The 18,323-nt window shown below is 39.8% G+C and overlaps 1 protein-coding gene across 7 annotated transcripts in view; it reads left to right on the top strand.

Annotated features, from left to right (window-relative positions):
- Positions 1–18,323, top strand: part of C2CD3 (C2 domain containing 3 centriole elongation regulator) — a 144,091-nt gene that overhangs the window by 77,023 nt on the left and 48,745 nt on the right. For all 7 annotated transcript variants that reach the window (XM_046016591.1, XM_046016592.1, XM_046016590.1 and 4 more), the window contains 4 exons: positions 2,838–3,106; positions 3,253–3,342; positions 10,046–10,648; positions 13,684–14,019. In XM_046016591.1, the coding sequence (XP_045872547.1) occupies positions 2,838–3,106; positions 3,253–3,342; positions 10,046–10,648; positions 13,684–14,019 (1,298 nt within the window). The remainder of the gene's footprint in view (positions 1–2,837; positions 3,107–3,252; positions 3,343–10,045; positions 10,649–13,683; positions 14,020–18,323) is intronic.

Raw genomic sequence — 18,323 nt, 5'->3', positions numbered from 1 at the left:
GGCAGTCTTACAGAATATGTATAAACATACATAGACAGAGTATAATGGAAACAGAATTGCACTAGAAATTGGACCCCTTTCCTTCTAGTCCCATCTTCCACTAGCTATATGTGATCTCGGGCTAGTTTCTTTACTTCTCTGTGTCTAAGTTTTTTCATCCAAAAAATGAAAATTATGAACACCTCTCCTGATTTTATAAGGATCAGTATAAGAATTAACAAATATGAAGTCATTTTATAAATTACTACTATACAAGTGATTAGTTCCATTTGTATAGATAATTAACATTACCCTTCTTAGCCAGCAAAATATAGTAAAATCAGAAATAAGTTTTACTTTGCATCTTACTGAAGATAGGAATTCTTGGTATCCAGATAGCAGGTCCTCTGAAGTCAGCCTTCTCTTACCAAGAAACACCAACCCTCAGGGCGCCTGGGTGGCTCAGTCAGTTAAGCATCTGACTCTTGATGTCAGCTCAGTTCATGATCTAAGGGTCTTGAGATCAAGCTCTGCATCTGGCTCCTTGCTCAGCATGAGTTTGCTTGAGATTCTTTCCCCCTCCCCCATCTCCTGTCTGAGCACACTCTCCATCTCTCTCAAATAAATAAATAAATCTTTAAAAAAGAGAGAGACACCAACCCTCATCTTAAGTGCCAGTGGTCTTCCTGAAAATACATTTTCAATGTCTGTGTAAACAGATCCCTTCTTTCTTATTCATGAGAGTCTTTTAACTAACCTCATCTTTACCTGAGAATGAGTAGAAAATTCGTGACCATACATGGGTTCACTGATTTGCTGGTGAAGTACTAGCAAAAAGATAATTGGATCAAAGGAAGAGAAATCACAGTCTAGATACAGTCATTTATTTGACTGCAGAGGCCCTGCAATACTTACTGAGTTCCACAAGAGTAAGAAATTATAGTTATTTCACTACTGTATGTATCTAGCTCTGAGCCCAGTGCATGACACACAGAGCTGATGCTTAGGAAATAATTACTGAATGAATAAATTCAGACCGGCCTTGGGCCCAAACTTTCTTTGCTATCACTGCCATCTCTGAGAGTTTCCTATTTTAAGAGTCCTTTCATGACCCATAGGCAGGTACTCTGCTTTGTATATATTATATAATTTTTACAACACTACTTGAACATTTTATCCTTATTTTTTTAGCCACTACTAGCATTTGATTTATTTCCTTCATTTTTCCTATGCACAGTATACATTTCCGAGTATGCTATTGTATAGACATATACCAGTCTACTTTAATGATCATTTTAGGTTAATTTCATTAGAAATGAAAATGCAGTACACATATAACTATACATAAGCCTTTAGTATTCGTTGTATCCTTATGGTATCCTCATTTTAGTAAAGAAGACAATGAAACTTGGAAGAGTTTGAATAACTTGTCCAAGGTCACACATTCAATTAAATGATAGAGCCAAGATTAAAACCCAGATCTGTTTAACTCTAGATTACTATCCTCTAAAAATGCATATCAAGAACAATAAAGAAGGAACCCCTCTGAATGCTTTGTGGCTATCAGGAAATGCTTCAAAAAGAGGTGACCTCTTTGGGATGCCCGGTTGGCCCAGTTGGTAGAGCATGCAACTCTTGATCACAGGGTCATGAGTTCAAGCCCCACATTGGGCGTGGAGCTTACTTTAAAAAAAAAAAGTGTGTAAAAAGAGGTGACCTTTGCCTCAATGTCAGTTTTGTAACCTTGGGGAAGTTGGGGTAAGGGAGTTTGTCTCATATTATACCCACACATGAAAGACTTGACGACTTTTTACGAGTATCAGTTGAAGACGGATAGGTTCTGTCTGTGTGTTGTGGTACGTCTCTACTGAGAAAAACAGCCCCAGAGACATCTGGAAACTGATCTGACACTTGTAGCTGGGCTTGGTGTTTTCATGCTGAGCATAAACAATCTCACAGAACAGCAACATCAGATAAGGCTGCTTTGCAACCAAGTTGAAGACAGAAAAAAATAAAGTTACTCTGTAATCTTGCCTAGATACAAACCAAAACAAGGTCATTATGAGTCACAAAATACCTAACATCCCCCCATCCTGGCCAAAATGAGTTACCGCTGCTGCTTTACCAATTACAGCCTTAGCCTTATTCTAGTCTTCCTTCCTTCCTAGGTAAGATTCATTAGAACAGCAATACAGGGGCGCCTGGGTGGCTCAGCGGGTTAAAGCCTCTGCCTTCGGCTCAGGTCATGATCCCAGGGTCCTGGGATCGAGCCCCGCATCGGGCTCTCTGCTTAGCGGGGAGCCTGCTTCCTCCTCTCTCTCTCTCTGCCTGCCTCTCTGCCTACTTGTAATCTCTATCTGTCAAATAAATAAATCTTTAAAAAAAAAAAAAAAAAAAGAACAGCAATACAGAGCAAAGCCCCACTTCCTTGAACAACCTTCAAATCAGCAAATGAGTTGAGTGCTATATAAGTCCTTTCTGATACCTTTTTACTAAAATTCCCCATAATTTCCCTTGGTATATATTCTTTCTCATCGTAATGAACAATAAAAACAACTTGTTCAACTACCATTGCTCCCTGGTAGTCTTTGGCTGAAGGTCATTGACAGTACAAAGGAGTGTTCTTGGAGTATCACTCTGGTAAACATGTGAATGTTGTCTTCCCCCATCCCATTCACATACACTATGATCTAAATGATTACTAAGAAAGCACATTATGGCTCTGCCCAAAGCCTAGATAGGAAATACATGGTCAGTTAGTGTTCCTGGTAGCCTCATGAAAATGGTGCAGATGTTTTCTAGGCAATCCAGCTGACTTTTGATACTACCATCTCATTCCCATGCTTCTTCCCTTACAGGGCTCTGGCGGAGCAGGAACCCGCTCTACAGTTCAGTGCCACAGTCGGGGTCAATGCCTTTGTCACCACTCATCTCTCCTTCCTGCCCAAGGGAGAACAGCGCCGAACCCGCCCCATAGCCTGTTCCTTCTGCCCTGAGTTCTCCCATCACATTGAGTTTCCATGTAACTTGGTGACTCAGCAGTGCAGTGGAGAGGCCTGTTTCCTGGCAGAATTATTGGAATTTGCAGAGGTCACTTTTGCTGTTTATCATGAAGATACCAAGTCAGGTGAGCACCAAATGACTATAACCACAATCAATTAAAAGGGGCTCTGTTTTGAATATTATAGCTCTTCCTAGAAAATACATGCTGAAATATTTAGTCTTTGGTCAGTAAAGCACTAAATAATTTCTCTTTTTTGTTTGATTTGATAGCCAGTGATATAACCAGTATTCAGTCATTCAGAGATTATCTGCTTGGAGTAGTAAAGGTTCCAACAAAAGAGCTGCTGGTCAAGAGATCTGGTAAGGGTGCTGGATAATCACTTTCTAATTCTGCCCCTTCTCATTTGCTTCCTACAAGAGATCATCTTGCATGGCTCCCCGTAAGATATGCAGAAGAAAACATGACCCCTAACAAACGCTTTGAATTCTTGCAGGTACCTTAAAAGTTTACTGAGAAGTATTTTAACTCCTCTCCTAATCATTTCAAAAGTCTTCTAACAAAGTAAAGTAACTCAAAGCTTTGTTTGTATTGTCATCTTACTCCAGGAAAGATGATGGAGATGGTGATACTACAAATAGTAAATATGGTGATGTTATGTTACATAACATTCTGTGAACTATTTCCTCAGATACTGTGTGAGCCTCATTATAACCCTGCTTGGTGGGAATACAGGGTCTTACTATTTTTATTTTATAGATGAGGAAACTTAGGCTCACAATTTAAGTGATTTGCCAAAACCACACAACTAGTGTGGTACAGGAAATCAAGTACAGGTTCACCTATTCTTTTTCACTGTACCTTCTTCTCTCACTGTAGAAGGAATTAAGAATGAGGTAACAACCTAAAAGGGGACAGCCACCAAGGCAGTCTGGAAATAATGGACCTGTCCTACTTACTGCTAGCTCAGTGACCTTGACCCTTCTGAGCCTCAGTTTTCTTATCTCATGATTGGAGATAGTTAATCCTGACAGGTCTGATGGAGCTGATAAAATCAGATATATAAAGTACCCAACACATTGCAGGCACTCAGTAAATGTCAGCTTTCCTTTTCTTGCCCATCATCCTCCCTAGGACTGTGTATTCTAATATCCAGAATCCTATCACACATCTCCTAAGTTTAATTGTGAATTAAAATTTGAGCAGTACTCTCTAATGGGTACTCTATGTGCCTGCCAGAGAAAAGTCTGTACAACCTGGTATACAGGGTTTCTCACTTATGTCACTTATTTGTACAAGGTGGTAGCTATAATAACCCAGGCAGGTCTCTGAGCTTCCATTTTCTCATCGTAAAATAGGGATTATTATCCCAGTTATCAGGAGAAGTAATATATAAGTGAATTATTATATATGAAGGCTTAAGAGTATGTCTGACACACAGTGGATACTGAGTAAAGAGTAGCTTTTATTATTTTGAAATCTAGTGCCTGGTCCTAAGTGGCAGTTCCTTCAGTGGGAGACTTAGGACTAGACCCTAGATCTCCTGACCCATGCCTTTTCCCCTGTATTTATAGCACTTTTATAACATTTCACTTTTTTTTCCCTAAGTGATATGTATGTGTTTTAATGGGTTCAAGTGGAATGTTTTAGGATGTAGGCAAGTTTTGTTTTAGTTCCTCTCAGTGTATTCCTTCTCTTCTCCATCCCTCATGTAGACACAGTACTGAATTATACATTCTTATATTCAGGAAGGCCTGTAGAAGCCTAATTTCCTCATTTTGCTGATGAAAAAACTGAGGGTTGGAGAAATGAATTGGTTCATGGATCATATGAGGCAAGTTGGTGGGTTTTTTTTTTTTTAACATACAGTGTTATATTAGTTTCAGATGTACAATGTAGTGATTCAGCCACTTAGTACATCATCCCGTGCTCATCACGAGTGCACTCCTTAGTCCCCATCACCTAATTCACCCATCCTTCCACTGGCCTCCCCCGAGTAACCATCAGTTTGTTCTCTCTAATTAAAAATCTGTTTTTTGATATGTCTTCTCTCTCTTTATTTCCCCTTTACTCATTTAGTTTTTTAAATTCCACATATGAGTGGTATCATATGATATTTGTCTTTCTCTGTCTTTGTTTAGCAGTATACTTTCTAACTCCATCCCTGTCTCTGCAAATGGGAAGATTTTCTTTTTATGGCTGAATAATATTCCATTGTGTATATATACCACATTTTTTAAAAAAGTTTTTACTTTAGGTATAGTTAACATACAATATTATATTAGTTTCTGGTGTACTATGTAGTAATTGTAGTGATTCAACAATTCCATACATTATCCTCTGTTCATCATGACAAGTACACTCCTTAATCCCCACCATCTATTTAACCCATCCCCCCAACACCCCTTCCCCTCTGGTAACCATCTCTTTGTTCTGTGTAGTTAAGAGTCTGTTTCTTAGTTTGTCTCTCTTGCTTACTCTTTTTTCCCCCCTTTGCTCATTTGTTTTGTTTCTTAAATTCCACATAGGAGTGAAATCCTTTGGTATTTGCCTTTCTCTGATTTATTTCACTTAGCCTTATACTTTCTAGCTCTATCCATGTCATTGCAAATGGCAAGATTTCATTCCTTTTTGTAGCTGAATAATATTCCTGTGTGTGTGTGTGTGTGTGTGTGTGTTTCTCACATCTTTATCCATTTGTTGATAATGTACACAGTGTGGGCTGCTTCCATATCTTGTCTATTGTAAATAGTTGTAAATATGTAAATATTGTAAATAGTGCTACTGTAAATAGAGGTGTGGGTATCCCTTTGAATTAGTGATTTTGTATTCTTTGGGTAAGTAGCCAGTAATTCGATTCCTCAATCGTAGGGTAGTTCTATTTTAAACTTTTGAGGAACCTCCATATTGTTTTCCGTAGTAGCTGCACCGGTTTATATTCCCACCAACAGTGCAAGAGGGTTCCCCTTTCTCCACATCCTCACCAATACCTGTTGTTACATGTGTTGTTGACTTTAGCTGTTCTGACAGGTGTGAGGTGATACTTCATTGTAGTTTTGATTTGCATTTCCCTGATGATAAGTGATGATGAGCATCTTTTCATGTCTGTGTTGGCCATCTGCATGTCTTCTGTCAATTTTTTAATTGGAGTATTTGTTTTTTGGGTATTGTGTTGTATAAGTTCTGTATATGTTTTGAATACTGACCCTTTTTTTTTTTTTAAGATTTTATTTATTTATTTGACAGAGATCACAAGTAGGCAGAAAAGTAGGCAGAGAGAGAAGAAGGGAAGCAGGCTCCCTGCTGAGCAGAGAGCCGGAGGCAGGGCTCGATCCCAGGACCCTGGATTATGACCTGAGCCAAAGGCAGAGGCTTTAACCACTAAGCCACCCAGGCGCCCCTTGAATACTGACCCTTTATCAGATATGTCATTTTGTAAACGTCTTCTTCCATTTGGTAGGGGATGTTTTGTTGATAGTTTTGTTGATTGTTTCTTTCACTGTTTTGAAGCTTTTTATTTTGCTATAGTTCCAGTAGTTTATTTTTGCTTCTATTTCCCTTGCTTCAGTGGATATACCTAAAAAAATTGCTATAACTGATGTGAAAGAAGTTACTGCCTGTGTTCTCTTCTAGGATTTTTATGGTTTCAGGTCTCATACTTAGGTCTTTAGTCCATTTTGAATTTATTGTGTATGGTTTAAGAAAGTGTGGTCCAGTTTCATTCTTTTGCATGTTACTGTCCAGTTTTCCCAACACCATTTGCTGAGTGGTGTCTTTTTTTCATTGGATATTGTTTCCTGCTTTTTCAAAGATTAAATTATGTTATAATTGTGTGTTTATATCTGGGTTTTCTATTTTGTTCTATTGACCTATGTGACTGTTTTTGTGCCAGTACCATACTGTTTTGATTACTACAGCTTTGTAGTAAAACTTGAGGTCCAGAATTATGCCTCCAACTTTGCCTTTCTTTTTCAAGATTTCTTTGGCTATTTGGGGTCTTTTTTGGTTCCATACAAATTTTAGGATTGTTTATTCTAGTTCTGTAAAAAATGCTATTGGTGTTTTGATAGAGATAGCTTTAAATGTTTAGATCTTTGAGTAGTATAGACATTTTAACATTATTTTTTCAGTCTATGAGCATGGAATGTCTTTCCATATCTTTGTGTTGTCTTCAATTTCTTTCATCAATATTTTATAGTCTTCAGAGTATAAGTCTTTTAACTCTTTAGTTCAGTTTATTCCTAGGTATCTTTTTATTTTGGTGCAGTACAAATAGGATTATTTCCTTAATTTCTCTTTCTGCTGCTTCATTATTGGTGTATTTATTCAACAGGGGCGAATGGGTGGTTCAGTTGCTTAAGCATCCAGTCTTCATCTCAGCCCAGGTCTTGATCCTAGGGTCATGAGTTCAAGCCCTGCATTGGGCTACTGAAAGGAAGGGAAGGGAAGGGAAGGAAGGAAAGAAGGGAGGGAGGGAGGAAAAGAAAGCAAGCAAGCAGGGAGGGAGGGAGGAGAGAGATGCATCAGATTTCTGTATCTTGATTTTGTATCCTACAACTTTACTGAATTTGTTTATCAGTTCTACCAGATTTTTAGTGGAATCTTTAGGGTTTTCTATATCAGTATCATATCATCTGCAAATAGTGAAAATGTCACTTCTTCCTTACCAATTTGGATGCCTTTTATTTCTTTTGTTGTATGCTTGCCAATTTTGTTTATTTTTTTCCAAGAAACCAGCTCCTGGTTTCATTGGTCTGTTCTATTACATTTTTAGTTTCTTTATCTTTTATTTCTGCTCTAATCTTTATTATATCCTTCCTTCTACTAGTTTTAGGTTTTGTTGTTGTTCTTTTTCTATGTTAGGTGTAAGGTTAAGTTGTTTATTTGAGATTTTTCTTGCTTCTTGAGGTGGACCTCTATTGCTATAAAATTCCCTCTTAGAACTTCTTTTGCTGCATCCCAAAGATTTTGGACCATTGTGATTTCATTTTCATTTGTTTCCATCTACTTTTATTTCTTCTTTCATTTCCTGGTTGACCCAGTCATTGTTTAGTAGCATATTATTTAACCTCCCTGTATTTGTGTTCTTCCCAGATTTTTTCTTGTGGTTGACTTCCTAGTTTCATAGCATTGTGGTCAGAAAAGATGCATGGTATGACTTTGATCTTCCTGAATTTGTTGAGGCTTGTTTTCTGGCCTACTACATAATCTGTTCTGAAGAATGTTTTATGTGTACTTGAAAAGAATGTGTATTCAGATGTTTTAGGATGGAATGTTCTGAATACATCTGTTCCAGTGGGTCATTCAAAGCCATTGTTTCCTTACTGATTTTCTGTTTAGATAATCTACCTCTTGATGTAAGTAGGATGTTAAAGTCTGCTAATGTTATTGTATTATTATCAATTAGTTCCTTTATGAAATTTGTTTTTAACTGTTTCATGTATTTGGGTGTTCCTGTGTTGGGTACATAAATATTTATAATTGTTATATCTTCTTGTTGGACTGTCCCCTTTGTTAATATACACTGTCCTTCTTTGTCTCTTTTTACAGTTTGTTTTAAAGTCTGTTTGTCCAATATCAGTATTGCTACTCTGGCTTCCTTTTGGCATCCATTTGCATGATAGATTTTTCTCCATCCCCTCATTTTCAATCTGCAGGTGTCTTTAAGTTTAAAATGAGTCTCTTGTAAGCAGCATGTAGATGAGTCTTGTTTTTTACCCATTCTCTTACTCAGTGTCTTTTGATTGGAGCGTTTAGTCTATTTATGATAGATAATATTTATTGTCATTTTATTACTTGTTTTTGGTTGTTTCTGAAGATTTTCTCTGATCCTTTCATGACTTGCTGATTTTCTTTAATGATATATTTAGATTTCTTTCTCTTTATACCTTGCATATTTATTAGTGGTTTTTGATATATGGTTACCATTAGGTTAGCATATAACTCCCCATTATGTGTTCCAGGTGCTCTTCAGATTGCTCTTCCTAGACTGTATGTTCTCAGGCTGTTTGCCTCCTCTCCAAGAGCAGTCCTAATGCCCTCCAGGCTCTATCAGAGCCAAGCATGCTAATTTAAAACTCCAGGCTTTAAGCCCCACTTGTTGCAGAAACTCATGAAATTCAGTCCCTCTCACTTTCCAAGCCAATTGCTATGAGAATTTGTTTTCCCATGAGCTCCCCTATGTGCTCCTATGTGTCTCCTGCCCTTCTCTGTGGCCATGACTCCCTCCCCACTGCAACGGCCACAATCCATTTCTCTCCCAAACTGTGTCTCCACACTGCCTACTCTCTTTGATGAGGCCTCATCTCAACCTTTAGTTGTGGGGTTTGTTCTGCCAGTTTTCAGGTCAATTTCTGGGGTTCTTGGAATGATTTTGATAGTTATCTAGTTAATATTTGTGGGGCAAGGTAGAGCCTAGGGTCCTCCTACTCGGCCTCCATCTTTCAACCCCTCCATTTCACATTTTTTTATAGCACTTCTCTTTTCAAACTCTTCCAAAACCATTATCTCATTTGATGATTATAACAATTTTGTCTGGTGGGCAAGATTAGCACCAGTTTTCCTATTTGTCAGGTAAGGAAACCAAGGTTGAATGAAATTAATGACTTACCTAGACTGAACTGCTGGTTTGGGGCTGAGCCTAGGAGAGAATTCAGGTCTTCCAATTCCTAGGCTTTGTTCTTCCACCTGATCTCATAGTCTTTCAGTAGTCAGGGAAAACAAACTCCCGTGTTCTGTGGGTGTGTATGTGTATGTGTATATATATATATATTTTAAGACTTTATTTATTTGACAGAGACCACAAGTAGGCAGAGGCAGGCAGAGAGAGAGGGGGGAAGCATGCTCCCTTCCAAGCAGAGAGCCCAATGCAGAACTCGATCCCAGAACCCTGAGATCATGACCTGAGCTGAAGTTAGAAGCTTAACCCACTGAGCCACCCAGGCACCCCAGGTGTATGTTTTCTGTTCTGTCTTGGGCCAGAGTGATGGTGGATCTGGAGTAGGAAGTGGGTAAGTTGTTTTATTCTTAAAACACTAATTGAAAGTCTTACTTGTTTTCCATAAGGGATCACAGGATGGTATCCTATCATTTTGCCAGAGGATGGTGCCCTGCCTCATGGTTTGGAGCTCATGCAGAAGATTGTGGGTGGCCTGGAGCTTTCAGTTTCCTTCACGCATCCTGGTGATAGAGAGCGAGTATTGGAAGCTGCTGAGCTACTGGGCTGGAACTTTGAGAATAATCTGAAGAATCTTGTCAAGATGAATGAAGAGGAGCCAGCCACTGTCACCATATCCACCCCAAGGCTCTGGCTGCCCATCCATTGTGTGCTTCTTGCTGGCCAGAACCACATTCATAAGAACACATACTGCTACCTCCGCTATAAGCTGTATGATCATGAGGCCTTCTGGACACCTCTCAAGAAGCCTAAGGAATATACAAACAAAAAACAGGTCATGGTTACTTTCAAGGCATCCAGAAGAGCAGAAGTCACTAGGGGCCCATCACTCCTTTGGTATTTCAGGGAGGAGAGGTTAGAGATCCAAGTGTGGCGGGCTTATGGCAATGACAGTGTGGAGAGGCCCCACCAGACGGACAGTTGGATTGGCTCAGCCTATGTGGACCTGGCCAGACTTGGGGACAGGTCAGCAAGAACATTAACAGTCAGTGGTAAGTGAGGAACCGGCCTCAGTTCTTGTGGTTTCAGCACCTGCTATGACAAGCACTACGTGATAAGCTCCCTCAGACATTATTTTATTTGATCCTCCTAGCAGTGCTGGGAGATAGATATCAGACCTATTTTACAGTCATGTGAATGGAGGCTCAAAGAGGTTAGATTACTACCCAGGCTCCCAGCTAGCAAGTGTTTTCTTCTAGTATTGTATGCTGAAAGATTAGTAATAATTTAGTAATGCTTCCTATAACTAAAGAATTTTCAAAAGGAAAGAGCACCACTGGCTGCTTAAAAAAGGGCATTGCCGGGCGCCTGGGTGGCTCAGTGGGTTAAAGCCTCTGCCTTCAGCTCAGGTCATGATCCCAGTGTCCTGGGATCGAGCCCCGCATTGGGCTCTCTGCTCGGCAGGGAGCCTGCTTCCTCCTCCTCTCTCTCTCTCTGCCTGCCTCTCTCCCTACTTGTGATCTCTATCTGTCAAATAAATAAATAAAATCTTTAAAAAAAAAAAAAAAGGCATTGCCTCGTGACAGTATATCTTGGTAGGGTTGCCACAGAGCTGAGAAGTGGCTCTAAACTTTGTAGCTTTAGAATGCAGTCAAATTTAGCAGATCTTTGCACCGAACATAGTGCCTAGAATATTGTACTCAATTTGTGTAAAATAAAAATGGGTGAATTGGGAGGGTACTATCTTTAAACTCATGTGTAAGAGCCTCTATGATAATCTAGAATGCTAGTTTTTAAAATACACTGAAAAACATAGCTGCTGGTGAGACTAGGATATCCTCTCTCTCTGGTCAGCACATCTTGAAATCATAAAGAAAATGTACAAAGTAATAAATCGGTTCACAAGGCAGAAAGGAAAAAGGTAACATTTTGCAAGTGGTATTATGTACTAGATGCTTTCTTTTAAACTTTTGTTCAGTACTTGATTCATATACTTGGCTCTGGGAATTCAGAGATGAGTAAGAGATAGTCAGTGGGAGAATAGAGTAGTAATAAACAATTACAGTGAACCATAAACTATGAAAAGGTATTCTCAGTGGTATTGTGGAGCACAGGGATACAACATCTCTTTGGTTCAAGGATGACATCTCAGTGGAAATGATCCTTGACCTGAGTTTCAGAGGATTTAGGAATAAGCCACAAAAAGGCAAAGAATGATATTCTAAACAGGAGAACAGCCTGTGAAGGTACAGAGGCATGAGGCAGGTTGATACCTTTTAGGCACTGTAAGTAATTTGGTACTGCTGGATCATAAGATATATAGGATGGAAGATGATAAGGAGATGAAGTTAGAAAGGTGGACAAGAGTACCGGACTTCTATCTGAGAGCTATGGAAAGCTATTCTAATGGGGTCTGTATAGAAGAGTGATAGTTTTGCATTTTAGAAGACTCCACCTAGTAACTATAATGCAGAATGAATTGAAGATAACCAGACTAGATTCTTTATAAACATGATATTTATTCATTAGGATATTCCTTGTAAGATTGGTTGTTATTTCTTCCACTATTTAACTAAAGAAATTTAATCACAACCCTCTGTAGCTCTGTTAGCCTTGTGCTCTGACCCTGTTGCACAGACGGCCCAAGCTAAGTAAGAAGTAAGTATTTGGGTGATCATCCCAGATTCTCTGGTTCTCTCTGGATCCAGCAGGTGTAATTCTGTCTCCGTTGAACACCTCATTAGATTCCATGTGCCCTATTTTGTCTGGCGAGTCTAGAGTCACTTCAGAGAGCCTGCAGAAAACATCTTTGAAGTAAGCACAGCTCACTTGAACTAAAGTTCATAAAGATGGACTTTTAACTTCACTTTGCTGAAGAAAGTAGGTTTGGAACACTAAATAAAGATTTAAAGATCAGAACTCAAGCAGAAATACCTCTTTTTATTGACTGATACAAAGGAAATATTTAAGTTTTACGATTATCCATTTCTCTCCTACTTTTCCACCTCCCATCAGTCTAAGCTTTTTATATTCTTGTGAATGGGATTTGTACAAGGTATGGTATTGGATGTACTGACTGAATTATCCAAGCAGTCCATTCAGTCATCCACCCAACCGTCCTTCCAAGTAGCTGTTGAGTTTCTTGAGGATAAGGCTTTAGCTATGTTGCTTTTGGGTGTCTTGCCTCCTATTGGCTTACTTTCTGCTTGTAATAATGATGATAATTCACACATTGCATCACAAGAAAAGAGGTTACCTAAAAAACTGACAAAGATAGGGAAAGTTGCATGTTACTGCTTCCTGTGAATCAGTTAACTGCATTTTCCTGAATTGAAATGAGCCTAATGAACCAAACTTTGAGATTCTGAAAGAGTTCTCAGTGCCTTCTGCTATATAATGAAATCTCATTTTAATATTGAGGAAGCTTATAAGTTCATATCCCTGAGATTAAATCTGCCACTTTGGAGAATTCACCTTAGCAGGTTACCTAACTTTGCAGATCCTGGCACATGAGAAACAGTCAACAAATAGGAATTCCCCTATTTTTCTTTCTTGCCTCCTTTGCTGAAGCCCCCTACTTCATTTCCAGATGATCTTCAGGGCTACTGCCAGACATATTTAGTTGCTGAAACAGGCTAAGTTGAGCACCAGGACAGCTTCGTAAGAAGAAGACCTTGGGAAAAAGTCTACAGACGAGAGCCAGAGGGACATGTGACAGAGGACAGGCCATTCCTGCTTTAATAATAATCTTACTTTCAGAAGGCTTGAGAAGTCATCCAGGTCTGCTCACCCCAGCTCATGAATCTCTTCCACATCAACTCTGCCTGGTAGTCATTTGGCTTTGGCTTCAAATCTGAACTTGCACTACTTTCCATTAATGGAGATAATGTGCATATTGAGGAGAAGAGAGTAAACATTTTCACACCATATACTGACTTCATAGTTTCTTTTATAAATTGGTATATTGGGGCCTATAGGCCTGTTGAAGGAGAGAGGACCACAAGCACTCTCAGTGAATCATTTCCAAGGTTAGAGAATGTTCTTGGTTCCTGCTTGCTTGGGCTTATCCTCCTTCATCCTCTTGCAGGTGTGTATCCTCTATTTGGACGAAATGCTTCCAACCTCTCAGGAGCTGCCTTACGAGTTCATGTGGTTCTTTCCTCTCCTTCTCCACACCCTGGGCCTGCTCCTGAGCTGGATTCTATGGACTGCAGCAGCCACAGTGAGTCTGAGCAGTTCCCCAGAAGGAATGATGAGATTCAGCTCTCTCCATCACCTGCCGGCCAGAAGTCCCCTGCCTCCACCCAGGTCCCTTGCAACACCACAAAGGAAGTCTGCCCAGCCGAGGAGGGCCCTGCCACATTGGATGGAACTTTTGCAGTCAGTATCCTGGTAGAAAGAGCGATGCATTTGAGCTTAAAAGGTATGTATGAGCTTAAAAGGTATGTATGAGCTTAAAAGGAGCATGTATCTGACTCCTCAGATTATGGTCCTGGCTTCATAAATCTTGGAAATCATGACAGAATCTGCAACAACATCTTAATCGATAATTATATTTCTCAAGCCTAAAAGTTTAAGCAACATGAAAGCCTTTCTGAACTTAAGTGGACATTGCCAGTTATATATTAACTTCGCATATCATAAGTTCCCCAGTCCAGAAACATGACTATCAACTTAGGTACTTCTCTTTTCCTTTATCCACCATCTTATCAAGCTTAGGTACTTCTCTTTTCCTTATCCACCATCATATCATCAAATTCATTAAATTGTTATATCTCTTAAATTTCTCTCAGGACTCTTTTTCTCCTTTCCATTGCTACCAACTCGGGCCATCTTCATTATGTACCTGGCACCAAGAGTTCTTAACACTGCATCCCTAAACCCCAAAGGACCTAAGGAGAAAAGTCAAGATGGCGAACTTGGATAGGAAAATAATGACATCTGGATTTTATTAACCTCTAACTAAAATTAAACATTTCCTACAGTTGTGATCATAGACACTAGACCCTAGTAATATTAACAGTACCTGTCGGTGATGTTGTCAGCCATAGAAATCACAGGTATTTTCCTATCACATTGTAGTTCTTGCAGATATCTTTTTATACCTATCATTACTTCAAAATTATAGTCGTTGTAAAACCTACAGTTAGATCTTGTTACCTATTAATAAAGCATATATACTAGTAGGTCACTGCTTTTTTAGCATTTTTATAATAATTCTAATATAATTTGATTTTTACGTAATGCTGTGTATCTTACATTATGCATTTAAAAAAACACACAGAGCGGCACCTGGATGGCTCAGTCAGTTAAATGTCTGCCTTTGGCTTAGGTCATGATCCTAGGGTCCTTGGATCCAGGCCCACATCGGGCTTTCTTCTGCTCTCCATCTGCCTCTCCCCCCAACTCATGCTCTCTCTCTCTCTCTCACTCTCCCCCTCCAAATAAATAAATAAAATCTTTAAAACACACAGACGTTGGGGTGCCTGGGTGGCTCAGTCTGTTAAGCATCCAACTCTTGATTTCAGCTCAGTTCATGATCGCAGGGTCATGAGATCGAAACCCACGTCAAGCTCCACATGGTGTGGAGTCTGCTGAAGATTCCTCTACCTCTGCCCCTCTCCCTCTTTCTCTCCCTCTCTAAAAAAAAAGAAAAGGGAAAAAACCCACACATATTGATAATACACACACTGTTAAGAAGAAGCCCAGTGACCTCACCAGACAGCCATGTATCCATGTGTCCATGGCACAAGGAACCCTTACCTTATTCTTTATTCAGCCTTGTAATCAATCCTAAAACTTTCTCTTTGCCATCACCTTTCTCTTTTCCCTGGCTAATTCTAACTCCTCTATTAAGACTTGATGTTTATCAGTTTCCCTAACGTAAAGGCCCCTCTCCTCTATTTGCTCTCCCAGCACTTTTTGCCCTCTTTACCATAGTGTATAGTGCTGGGCATAAAGTAGTGAACAAAATAGCTAAAAATCGTGCCCATGTGGAGCTTACATTCTAGTAGAAATACCCTCAAATATGTATTCCCAGCCAGTAAGTTGTATGTGTGTGACTTTGAGCAAGTTATTGTCTCCCTCTGTCTTGAATTTCTCATCTATAAATGGTTGGAATTAACAATTCTGAGATGTGTGATGGCTGTGTGAGCCAGATAACCAAAGCCCTGTGAGCTCAGGTTTCAATATACATCTTTTCGTTTGGTCTCTGTACTTAGCTCAAATCATCTCTGTGTTGGCTTCTCTCAATCTGTGCTATGTTGGAACAGAAACAAAATTCACGCCATGGTAACTGTTGCTTACCTTTCATTTCATTTCTCTCTGTACACACCACCAACAGTCATTATTCCCATGAGTATAAGCTGCTATAATGACCCCTGAGGTTCTCTTATCCTTCTCATTATCTTTGAAACCTTGAAATGTTTCATCTCAGGACAAAGTCTTCCCCAAGTACAGCCCTTGCTATACTGTATTAGAGATAATGAGATCCCATATGAGTCACAAAACTGGGAAATATTTTTTTATTGACCCACCGAAGCAGGCTATTTTTGACAAGTATAATGTATAAAAACTGAATTTTTTTTAAGATTTTATTTATTTATTTATTTGACAGAGATCACAAGTAGGCAGAGAGGACGGGAATCAGGCTCCCTGCTGAGCAGAGAGCCCAATGCGGGGCTCAATCCCAGGACCCTGGGATCATGACCTGAGCCAAAGACAGAGGCTTTAACCCACTGAGCCACCCAGGTGACCAAAACTGAATTTTTTAAAAGAGAAAAATCAGTAGATGGATGAATTTAAACAAAGCACGAAAAAGTGTTATTTTTTGCAAGAATTGTTCTGTTTCATTGTTATTGCATAAAATAGAATTTAAAATAGCAAAGATAGGGTTTACATTCCATTTTAGGGGGCATCCCCGTATTGCAAAAGTACAAATACAAAGCAATGCAAATATACTTGTAACTTTTCCATTAGACAGCAAGTTACTTTTTTTTTTCCCTGTTTTTACTTTTATTTGCATTTACTTTATGCAGAATTTACTCCCAGGCCATAAGTTTTTCTTTCTTCAGTTTCTTCTGGATATCATTTTTTTCTGTGCAACTTCCTCTTCTAGTTTAGAATCAGTCTGCTCTTTTCAGTAAAGATCATCTCCGTGTGGCAGGGAGAGTCATGTGTGGGCTCATCCAACCACAAGCCCTGTCAGTTCTCTGCTGCATCTTGGGGCCTTTGTTCACTGGATGTGCTCCATGACCAGAGGGTCTACATCTAAACTCTTACATCTAAACTCTTTTCTTTTTTTTTTTGGTCAGATTTTATTATTTATTTGAGGCAGAGAGGGAGAGAGCACAAGTGGGGGTAGAGGGAAGGGCAGAGGGAAAAGGAGAAGCAGACTCTCTGCTGGCAGGGAGCCTGATGGGGGACTCAATCCCAGGACCCAGGGATTATGATCTGAGCTGAAGGCAGCCACTTAATCAACCACCCAGGTGCCCTACATCTAAATTCTTAAGTTCAGCAATACTCTGCATTTTGAAGCCCATGCAGTAAAACTTCAGCACTCTTCTTGGGCCACTGACCTTGTGTCCAACCCCACTGTTTGGCCTGGGCACACCTACCAACTCCACCACTGGAGTGAAGGATGGCACGTGTTGCTTCTACACAGTGACATCCTTCACATACTTGGTGGCTTTTCAGATATGCATACCCTTGATGGCGTGGGCAGTTTCACCTGTGTTTTTAAAGTCAGCACGAAGATTTGAACCTCCTGATTCATGTGATTTTGTAGGCTTTTCTGGGCCAAGTATATAGCAAACCATTTTCAGAGCTCCCTTCAGGCTTCTTACGGGAAGAACATTAATTACATTTTTTAAATATGACTTGGCAGGGGCGCCTGGGTGGCTCAGTGGGTTAAAGCCTCTGCCTTCGGCTCAGGTCATGATCCCAGGGTCCTGGGATCGAGCCCCGCATCGGGCTCTCTGCTCCGCAGGGAGCCTGCTTCCTCCTCTCTCTCTGCCTGCCTCTCTGCCTAGTTGTGATTTCTCTCTGTCAAATAAATGAAATATTTTTTTTAAAAAATATGACTTGGCAAAGTAATTTGACAATAATTTATTGAGCATCTCTTTGTACCGAGTTTTATTCTCATTTTTGTGCATTAAATCTCATTTCATCCTTACCACAAGTGCAATGATGGTGTGACTAGATTATAGTACCTGCCCATTTTATAAAGCTCAAAAGATAAAGTGACATGAGTTACACAGTTAATAAGCTCTGGAAAGCAAGAATTTGATTCCAGCTATGTCTGGATCTGAAGCCAGTGCTCTTTTCCTGTATACCATTCTGCCTTTCAGGTATGAAATATGGCTGTGTTTGCCAGTTAATCCTGTCTACACTGTGTTTACCAGTCACTCTAGCCCAGGGTGGGTATATATTGCACACCTAGCCCTGGACTTGCATTGCAAGTAGTAAATCTCTGCAGGGCCAATGCCAAATACAGAGAGGGTGGAGCAAATGACACATGGTTTCTGTCCTCCAACAGCTGATTACCCCTATCGAGAAGGTTAGCAGCCACACGGTTAAGGATATATAAAGCAAAGTGTTCTGAAGGCCCAAAGGGCACTACAATATGTAGTGTTTAGAGTTTAGAACAGAGAGATGAGAGATGTCTGAGAAATCAGGAGAACCTTTTAGAACGAATAGGATTTCAGGAAGGTGGGGATAAAACTCCAG

The sequence above is a fragment of the Meles meles genome, chromosome 8, assembly GCF_922984935.1.
Source record: "Meles meles chromosome 8, mMelMel3.1 paternal haplotype, whole genome shotgun sequence".
Lineage (NCBI taxonomy): Eukaryota > Metazoa > Chordata > Mammalia > Carnivora > Mustelidae > Meles > Meles meles.
This window is presented reverse-complemented; position numbering and strand designations above follow the sequence as displayed.